The 10,515-nt window shown below is 35.9% G+C and overlaps 1 protein-coding gene across 1 annotated transcript; it reads left to right on the plus strand.

Annotated features, from left to right (window-relative positions):
• The first annotated feature begins 1,295 nt into the window (after positions 1-1,295).
• On the plus strand, positions 1,296-8,987 carry LOC124632631 (organic cation transporter protein-like). Its single transcript, XM_047167528.1, has 3 exons — positions 1,296-1,642; positions 7,683-8,090; positions 8,273-8,987. The coding sequence occupies exons 1-3, from the start codon at positions 1,296-1,298 to the stop codon at positions 8,985-8,987; spliced, it is 1,470 nt and encodes a 489-aa protein (XP_047023484.1).
• Positions 8,988-10,515: the final 1,528 nt, after the last annotated feature.

The raw sequence follows: 10,515 nt of genomic DNA on the forward strand, positions 1-10,515 counted from the left end.
GCGTTTCGGATTATTTAGAAAGGACTTGATAAAGAAGAAGAATGAAATAAGTAAGTCGTTATGTATGAGTCGAACGATAAATATAAAAATAGGAAGATGATTAAAAACGCTACTTGGGAACTGAAATAAATCCAAATAAAATAAATAACTTGATAAAAGAAAATGTGCATATCAAAACTAGAGTACAGGAGGGAATTTAATAAACATAACGCTGTACTATATCGACTAAACGTGTACACCAAAAACTGACATACGCCGAAAGACAGCTTTGAATGAATAAAAAAATGATTTCATATATGCGGCACTTAAAATCGTATCAATCAATTCTGACTACGCCAGCCCTCGCATCATACATTATCAAAGGCGTTACTTGGACGTCTTCCATTCCTCGATGTAGACTGAAACTGGATGTGGCTTCTGAAAAAAACATCTGGTGCGTCGATCCGGGACGGTGTAAAGTCAGTTTTTAGCATAAAATATTTTTATATTTATTGCTTTCTTAGTGATCGCTTCAAATGTTTCAAAGATGAATTCCAGGAGTAATATTATCCAAAATGAATCTGTAAACTGCAAAAAATTACACGGATCTGATGAACAGATGCACATTTAAATATTTTGTTGCTATAAAATATCTCGTCTGTCTAAAATGAAAATGAAACCGCTCATCTAGCATCTACTATACATCTGCACATACCCGAATTTTCTTACAATTTGACCTATACAACCAAGAAAAGCTATTCTCACCTTTAGTGCTAGAAAAATAGAGACCACTCATGACTTTTTGAACCGCAAAATGATGTAGGTGTAACAGTTAATGCTCTGAATACTATCTCAGGAACGTATATTTTAGCTGTTAGCAAAATGTTAGCGATTTGAGCATATAAGGGTGGCTGCTGATCTCGTTCTAACAGTTGATACGAACCTTATGTGTTATTGGTTTTGTTAGTTGGGGGTCTAAGGGATTTCGCAATGCATTCCAGCTATATTTTTTCCAGATCTTTTAACAATTTCCTTAATATTTAGGGTCATCATTTTTGATAGAATTTTCAAGTTCAATTTTTGAAGTAAACATTTGTTTTTAAACATAGTTAGTAATAATGAGCTTTAGGCCCATTTACACAAAATCATTAAATCTGGCTTGAAACATATTAATAATTGTTGTTTGTCACCAAAAACCGATAAATAATACTTAAAAATATGTTGACGAAAACTACAAAAAAAACGTAAATAAAAAAAATACAGTGACTGACAACCAGAGCCAACTCGATCAAATTCTTCATGCAATAGATGTAAACATGCAGATTTTAAAAAACCCAGTCGATAGATATTTCCATCGCAAAACCTGCTACCATTTATATTTATTTACTCTTCTTTTTTTCTGCAAACTACCGGTATTTTGGCATGTATTAAGTTTACTATTTCTGTCTCCGCATATGCAATTTACTTGTGAAAATAGTGGTAACTTTTCGGATGACCAGTGTCCTTGTGAAAACCCTGTTTGGGATAAAAGTGTGTTCACCGAGACCATGCAGACGAAATATTCTATAGTTTGTGAAAATGCATGGCTGGTTAGCTTTTCGCAAAGCATGCTGTATTTTGGGTTGTTACTCGGAGCTCTGTTCTTTGGGTTCCTGTCTGATAGGTCAGTGTATTTATATTAACTCATCCTAACAAAGGCTATATTTTATCCCTGTACGTCCCGGGCGTCCGAGGCGCGGAATTTTTTTTCATAAAATATTGTTACGTACTAAGACGATGCATTTGGAGAACTTTGGCAGGCGAAGGTGAACCTAGAGATTAAAGATTACTAAAGGGTTTTGTTTAAAATTTTCTACCAACCTATATTTATAGTAAGTAACTTTTTTAATAGAAATGTGTATAGGCATAATGGAATAATGAGTAACATCACCAATATCTTAACCAAATAACGCAGTTAACCCATACTTTGGAAAAGATCCCCTATTTCAAGAGCAAATTTCCTTAATCAGCGTCAGGATCATATCCTATGATTTGATGTAATAGTATTTTAATTTTCACAGCTGACTACCTTTTAATTACTGTCGGCTCCTTAATTAAATTACCGTTGATATTCCTGTTTGAAAAAGAGTCTCGTCACTCAAAATTAATATTAAAATATTGATGAACGTTGGCAAACGTTTCCAATTAATTGCGTTAAGCAGAGTATACATTGTGAACTGAAATTTCCTGTAAACTGAATTGTGATGTGAGTTGCTGCATTAATCAAGTGATTGCTACTGAAAATTTCAGTCTTCAAGCTATTAATTGAAGTGCGATTTGCGGATCAGTAGAAGATGTTTCTCTTCTCTCTGATTTCACTTCAACATTATGCATTTTTAAATATTCTGACAAAAAAAAATACGAGAACATAAATTAAAAGCATAAAAGTCTAAACTACAACGTTATATACATAGGACCCCAAAGACTGAAACAAATAACATCAACATTTTTTTTCAAACATGTACTTAATTGATAAGTTAAACTTATTTATGGAAAAGATTATCATAGGTGTGAATCAGACGCGCCCACCTTTTAAGATGCTGTACTAAAACGTGAATAAGATGCGGCCTGAAATGTCAATTACGTTTTCCTATTACAATTGGCGATTATTTATCTCAATTGGCGCCTACCGTAAACTTCTAAGTAAACTTAATTTAAGAAGTTTCATATTACTTCTTCTCTTGAAATAACTTTAAAATTGTACACCTAGTTAAGTTTTTGCAAACATGAAGTAACCCTTCCTGTTAATTTGTCGAAAAATAAAAGTATTTTATACTAATTACTTTATCCGTTTCTCCAATCAAAATTAATTTATTTATTTATTTATTTATTTATTTAAGTAGTATGGAGGACTAACAGCTAAAAAACACAGACAAGGAACTGTAAGTTAACCTGAGAGCCAATAACAAGTCCTCACTTATAGGGTACAGTACAATACTAAATTCTATGGACACTTAAGTACAGAGAAGAGAATACTTGCTAAATAACTAGTAAACAGTTTAAGTACAATCTTGTTCACATTACATATCAACCTTAATATTAATTGAAGGCTAAATGAAAAAGTTTCGGCTTAAGCGCTTTCTGACCGAGGACACACTAGTTAGGAATGGATCTATATCATGCTGCTTACACAACCTGTTGAAATTTCTGCTTGCACGCACAATGTACGAATTCTGTCTATAATTTGTTGAAGATAATGGCACACGCAAGGGTGGATTAAACCTTTTAGACTTCTTAGGAGCATTGAAATAAAATTTGGAAAGAATATCAGGGCAGTTGATACTATTGTTGAAAATTTTCAACAAGCCAACACAATCAGAAATCTCGCGGCGATTAACTAGAGGCAGTAAATGAAATTTTTTACAGAAGTTGAGGTAGTTTTCAGACTGATACGTTACTTTTTGATGATAACACAAATACTTAATAAATCTTTTTTGGATGCTCTCTATGCGGTCAATATATTTGTGGTAACATGGGTTCCATATTTCAGACGCGTACTCTAAGTGACTTCTAACAAAAGTACAATATAGAATTTTTAGTGTTTTGGCTTGAGTGAAGCACTTGGACAACCGCATTATGAAACCCAGTGATTTAGATGCCTTGGCGACTATTGCATCAACGTGTGTTTCAAAACTAAGTTTAGAATCATGATACACTCCCAGATCACGGATGGAATTTGATCTGGGTAGAATTTGATCACCTAGAATATATGATGCGACAATAATGGAACGCTTTCGAGAGTACGTAACAACCGAGCATTTCGCGGGATTAAGATCCAGTTTACTTCGCTGACAATAATCCTCAAGACGACGCAGGTCGTCCTGGAGTGCTGATGCATCTGACTGTGATAATATTGTGGCATAGATTTTCATATCATCAGCGAAGCACAGAAGCTTGGATGAGATTAAGCAAGAGTCGATATCGTTTATATAGATGATGAACAGTAAAGGACCGAGCAATGAACCCTGCGGCACTCCACTAGGAACAGGAACCCAGCTAGAAATATAGTTGTTGAGTACAACTGCTTGAGATCTGTTCACAAGATAAGAGGAAAACCATCTGAGTAGATCACCGCGTATTCCCATGCTATTTAACCTTGCAATTAAAATGTTATGGTCAATTCGATCAAAGGCTTTACTGTAGTCCGTATAAACGACATCGACCTGCGCACCGTTATCCATAGCAGCAGTAATAAATTCGTTTAGAAGAATCAGGTTCGTAACAGTAGACCTTCCCTTTAAAAAACCGTGTTGAAAAGATCTAAATGAATTTTTTAGAGCATTATAAACCTGATTGTATATAATTTTTTCAAATATCTTTGCTATAATACACAGTTTGGATATCGGCCTGTAATTTGTTACGTCTGTTTTTACGCCTTTTTTATGCACAGGTGTTATATACGCTGATTTCCATATCTGTGGAACAATACCCAAGTTTAAGGACTTTTTAAATAAAATCGAAATTGGTTGCGCTATCGACGGTGCACACGACACAAGAAGTTTGGGTGATATGTTATCAGGACCTGCTGCTTTAGATGCGTCCAATGTTCGAAGCAAATTCATTATTTCTTCTGAGCTCACGTTAATTCCGCAAACATCCGATGAAAGGTTTGACGATTCAATAAAATGAAAATGAGAAGAGTTTGAGTGACTAACACTAGGATTGAGAAAAGTAGAATGGAAGTATTCGGAAAAAGCTTGACATATTAGTTCCCCGGTCCGCAGGGTATTACCATTGTAATTTAAGGTGCTTGGAATTGCATTTGAACTATGTCGTTTCTTTACAAACGTCCAAAAATATTTTGGGTTATTTTTTATAGAAAGTTCTGTTAGATCCAAGTAGCTTCGGTAACACTGAGATTCCAATACTTTCACTCTTTCACGAAGAAGCTTGAATGTTAATTCATCAGATTTATTACCATATGTTTTAAATTTTTTAAGGTATTTAGATTTTTCTTTAATTGTTCTAATAAGTGATGAACTGTACCACGTTGGATAGCTTTTGTTTCGATAAAATTTCTGTGGGATATATTTAGATTGTAATTTAATAATAAACTGGTTAAAAAAGTTAACTGAATCATCTATTGACCGCAATGAAAACTCAGTTTCCCAGTCAACCGAGCTAATGTCCCTGGTTATAGATTCATAGTCCCCTTTATCATACAAAAATTTTGCACGTGGTGCACTTTCAAGTGGGGGTGTTACGATCAAATCCAAATTAATCAATAATGCTGGGTGATAGGCGTCAATAGGCACCAGTGGGCTGAGACATTCAGTCACATTCACCACTTCATTGGAAAGAATTAGGTCAAGGAGTCTACCATACTTATTAGCCACGACGTTATACTGACCAAAACCAAGAATGTGTAATTCATCACAAAGCAAAATTTCGTCATTACTGTTAGGATTAAATGGAACGAGTGATAGATTATTATCAGAAGGGACCCAGTTGATACCACTCATATTGAAGTCACCAATAACAAGGAAGGTATCAGAAGTATTATCAATAACTGTTTGGTTTAATTTAGCAAGAAAATTTGAAAGTTGTAAAGAAAAAGAAAGGCCTAAGTTTTGTTGACATAAGTAAATAACACAAATATGCAAAGTAATAATGTTTCGGGTAGTTGAATTTTTAATTTGTATGGATAGCCAGAGGTCTTCCGCAGTCGAGTGAAAATTAGGTTGACAAGTAACTGATAATTCTCTACGAGTAGCAATAAGTACACCCCCACCTCGTGATTGCCCGGTTAAAACGTAGTCCCGATCGCGTCGCCAAACAATGTACCGTTCATCAAAAAACTCAGAATTTAAAACCCCATCCAATAACCAAGTCTCAGTAAGAACTATGATATCATACGAATTAAGTAACATTTGACGATAGAAAGAATGACTTTTAGTTCTAAGTCCGCGAACATTCTGATAATATATATTTAAATTATCAGGCATTGAAAATATAGTCAATAACTGAAAATAAATCGTTATGATCGCCTATAATGCAACGATTCACTTTATTATAAAGTATAATATGGTAAAGTAAAACTATCAACATGTTAGGAAGGTAGAATATTAAAAAATTGGCGCGTGAACCAAAATCATACAACATTAAGTGGTAAACAAGTGTGCAAAGAAGCAAGCAATATTGCGTAGTGTGTGCAAGCGCAAGCGAGACAGATATATTGACATGCGACAGAGCTTTAAAGTGAACAGTGCGATAAGCAACATAAAGGAATCCGTAAACTAAACAAAAGAGAGGTGTCGAGCTCATTAGCGCGGCAGGGGTGCCAAACCTTTTACAAACTAGCAAAGCGTTACAATATTTTAAAATATTAAAGCGAGACTGAGATAAAGAAAAACAATAAAATAAAAAATAAAAAATACTTAGAAAAAATAGGAAGCACATTATACAATCTTGTTTAAATCTGATTCTTTTCGAATAATAACAACTTTAGAATTAGTGTTTTTTAATATATGGATTTTCCCGTGCTTTACCCATACGAACTCATAATATTTCTCTTTGGCCATGATCTTGACTTTACTTAATAGCTTCTTGTACTCAATGCTCAGGTGATCATTCACATAAATACGCTGAGATGAGCCCTGGAATCCAATATGGGATGTCGAAAGGTCCTTGACGGCACGAGCAGCTGCTATAAAGTCTTCTTTCACGTACCGGTTTAAGAAACTCACAATAATTAATTTTTCGTTGGAGTTGAATATAGGTACTCTCGAAATATAGTTCACCTGGGATTTGGGGCAGGTGTAATTAACCTTCTGGCCGATAGCTTCAATAATGGAGAAAAGATTTTCATCCTTTCTTACAGGAACTCCCTTAATTTCCACATTATTAAGCCGGGATCGCTGTTCATAGGTTGCGAGTTCATACTTAGACCTCGCCAAGTCCGCCTGCAAACAATTGACAGTTTCCTGAAGCTTGCCAAGTTCTGATGCTTTGAGTTCCACCTCCGCAAGTCGGGTGTCAAACTCATCAAGTCTACCACTCGTGCCTTCACATGTAATTTTTAGCTCAGCTAACTCATCCTTGATAACCCGGATATCATCTACCAAAGTCGGCAAACTAAGTAGTTGGCGTTTCATGTCGCGAATTTCGGACAATATAGTTTCGAGAGACGCTGGTTCGGGAGCAGGCACAGCTGGTGATGACATTCGACAAGTGGGGCACTTCCATTGAGCCATTCTGTTGGCACCAAGCCTTCGCCAACCAGCTTCCGAAATATTGGCACATCCAAAATCCAGATGTTGCTTGCAGCCACCACACTGGACTCCATCGTTAAATTGTACGTTGCAAGCTGCGCACGTTTTCATACTTGAAGATGCAGTAAAACTCAGGTCACATAAAAAAACCAAAACAATAAACTATAAACTTGATGTTCAATAAAAGAAAAAGGTTGACGATCTATTATTTAGAGCGACGCGTACTTTACTAACGAGTGTCCATAGACGAGTGATGAATTAAGGTTTAATATTCATGTATTCAGCCGAAAATCGATCTCAGTGGCGTGCACTTGGAGAGGCCTATGTCCAGCAGTGGACTGCGATAGGCTGATGGTGATGATGATGATTCATGTATTTGAAAATCGCCAAAACAGGTTTCTGATTTATTTTCTGTGTAGGTACAGTATAAATAATACTCAATTTTTTTTTTAGGTTCGGTCGCCTACCAATATTTTCACTAAGCACACTCCTGATGGCATCAGCAGGTTGCCTGGTGCCACTCATGCCAACCGCCGCATCATTCATCGTGATTCGCTGTATCGAGGGTATTGGCTCGGGAGGAGCCATCGTTACCGGCTACGTGCTCATTATCGAATACTGTGGAACTAACTACAGAGAAACGGTCTCAGCCCTTTACCACATACCCGTCAACGTGAGCCACTTGTCTTTGGCAGGAATCTCTTACCTCATAAGGCACTGTGATGCATTCCAACTAGCTCTGTCAGTGCCGGCATTTTTGTGTGTCACACCATGGTGCCTGTGCTTAGAGTCCCCAAAGTGGTTGATAGCTCACGGAAAAATTGATAAAGCAACGCGTGTGCTGGAGAAGATTGCAGCTTTGTAAGTATGAAAGTGGAATAGAATGTAGGTAGAATAATGTGACAAAGAGCAGACAGACAGTTAAAAAACATAAAGATACGGGGTTATAATTTTTCCATGTGGTACTTGTGCTAGTCATCAAATTATAGTGTATGCTTAAAATCAGTCTGATCACACGTAATAGAAGTTTTCTCCTGTTTCAGTAACCGCAAGCCGGCAGATAATATCAAAACAGAAATAGAAGAGTACTACGCAGCTCAATCTTCCATCAAAAGTCACAAAGTGAAGTTCTGGCAAATCTTCCATCATAGGAGGCTCATTATTAATCTGTTCTGCATATCTTTCAATTACTTCGTGTGTGGCATGGGGTACTATGGCGTCTCTCAATACATCGGCAACATGAGTGGCGACATCCACAGGAATGTTGCCATCTCTGGAGCCCTACTCATACCTGGAACAATCACCAGCGCATTCCTACTCAACCACTTAGGCAGACGATCTTTTCTTATGACAACCACCTTCTTATCAGGGATATTAATGATAGTAGTAATAATGATTCCTGAACATGCAAACTTGGCCAGGGTATGCACAGCTTGTATTTGCAACACTTTCTTTTTCATGTCTTTTATTATCGTGTTTTTGTATGGTGTGGAATTATTTCCGACTTCTATAAGGAATACTGTGTTAGGCTTCTTATCAGTACTGTCAAGAGTTGGTCAAATAACTGCTCCTCCTATCAATGGTTTATCTCAAGTAGTTTCGGGAGCTATTTTTGGAATGATGGCCATTATAGGAGGATTTTTGTGTTTACCATTACCTGAAACGAAGTTTGTAGAACTACCATCATCTTTAGAAGATTCAAAAAGCTTGCCCAAGAGAAAGTCTGGACAGCAAAGTGTGCAACTAGATCAGATATAAATTAAAAGGAATTACGCTATCAACATGTGATAATATTGTTTTAGATACTGTGTTCTTTCGAGAAGTACAATGTTATGAATTATAATTTGGTAAAAATGTATATTATACATGGCTTTACTAACACTTATGTAAACGAAATGATTCTTTACCTAACATCCAAAACAATAATTCAAAATACTTGTGCAATTTTAGACGGACAAAATCCACACTGAAAATAACGAACATGGAAAAAACTCGTACAAATCTGCAATCGGGTACTGTAGTACAAAGACATACAAACACTTTGGTACCAGGAGTAGCAATTTACAATAAAACAAAGGGAAGCTCACGACACTGTTATTTTCAATAAGCTCCCTATACACAGGATAATGAAAAAAGTTTTTATAACCGACAATGCGGAGTACCTAAGTGGAATAAAGTATGATGTTTTCAACTTGTCCAATATGTAAGAATATTGTTTTATAGCTGGGATGTGAGAGGATTTTGTATTTATTTTAAGATTTGCTTTGTTTTGTTTTGCTGATATTGAAAGATCAGTCGAAACTTAAAGTTCTTGGAGATCTCTTATTGCATACTCTTTCTTTGATATGACAATAGATAGAATAATAAGGAATAGAAATAACCAAATAGTGTGGGCAAGCTTTATGCTCATATACATACAGATTACAGGCTTTTTGTAATCAAAAAGGATCCTAACGATGGTGATAATTAATTCATTACCTCACAGAAAACCTCAACAATCCAATACTAATTAAAAACAAAAAAACAAAACACTCAAATATTAACAAAATCAACAAGCGACCAAACAGTTCAACGTAGCCAATACACATTAGCCAAATCACTAACCTTTGATCCAGCTTAACACTTAAGCCTACTAAATCTTAACCCGTGCTATTGTAAATCAATTTGGTCCATTATAACAGCCGTGGATGAGCCATAATCCTCCATGAGAGTATTATGGCCGGGGGGGTTAGGTACTAAATTAGCCGGGATGACCCCGAATGGTAACGTACGACTGAAAGCCACGCCTATCGGAACATTAGGTGCAGTACGGGTATTTGGCGATAGTTCCAATGTTGAGGTTTTGTGTTGGCTTAATTGTTGCTTTCTGGTGTTATTAGAAGGGTATAATTTCTGATAATATGTATTATAAAATGAGAAGTTTGTGGGTCTCTGTCACGCTTTGAGAATAAATAATCGACTCGTCTTTTGAAATATCAAGATACTAATTAGGAAGTAAGTCATGTGCCTAAAAGAAACTCTTCCTTTGCGTGACTAAATATAAGTCTCTCTTTGCCATTTTTTCTCTAAGTAAAGGTAAATTGATTGAGGACTTCGTTGATATATTTTTGGAGTACCAAAAAAGACTCGAAAAAAATATTTTCAGCATTTCAACGAAGCAGGTCCTGAAATATACCCAATAATGGATTGTGTTATGTTAAAGAATTTCCAACAGCAAATAAAATAGATACTTCCATTACTGTTCCCGTAAATGCCATAACAATTTACGATTGAAAATAAAATTGGG

Source organism: Helicoverpa zea, chromosome 8 (genome assembly GCF_022581195.2).
Source record: "Helicoverpa zea isolate HzStark_Cry1AcR chromosome 8, ilHelZeax1.1, whole genome shotgun sequence".
Lineage (NCBI taxonomy): Eukaryota > Metazoa > Arthropoda > Insecta > Lepidoptera > Noctuidae > Helicoverpa > Helicoverpa zea.

Bases quoted from the DNA above. Each gene is read 5' to 3' on its own strand.
- LOC124632631 (XM_047167528.1), top strand. From the start codon at position 1,296: ATGCAGATTTTAAAAAACCCAGTCGATAGATATTTCCATCGCAAAACC. The intron at 1,643-7,682 runs GTCAGTGTATTT...TTTTTTTTTTAG, and splicing joins TTTGGGTTCCTGTCTGATAG to GTTCGGTCGCCTACCAATAT. The intron at 8,091-8,272 runs GTAAGTATGAAA...CTCCTGTTTCAG, and splicing joins CTGGAGAAGATTGCAGCTTT to TAACCGCAAGCCGGCAGATA.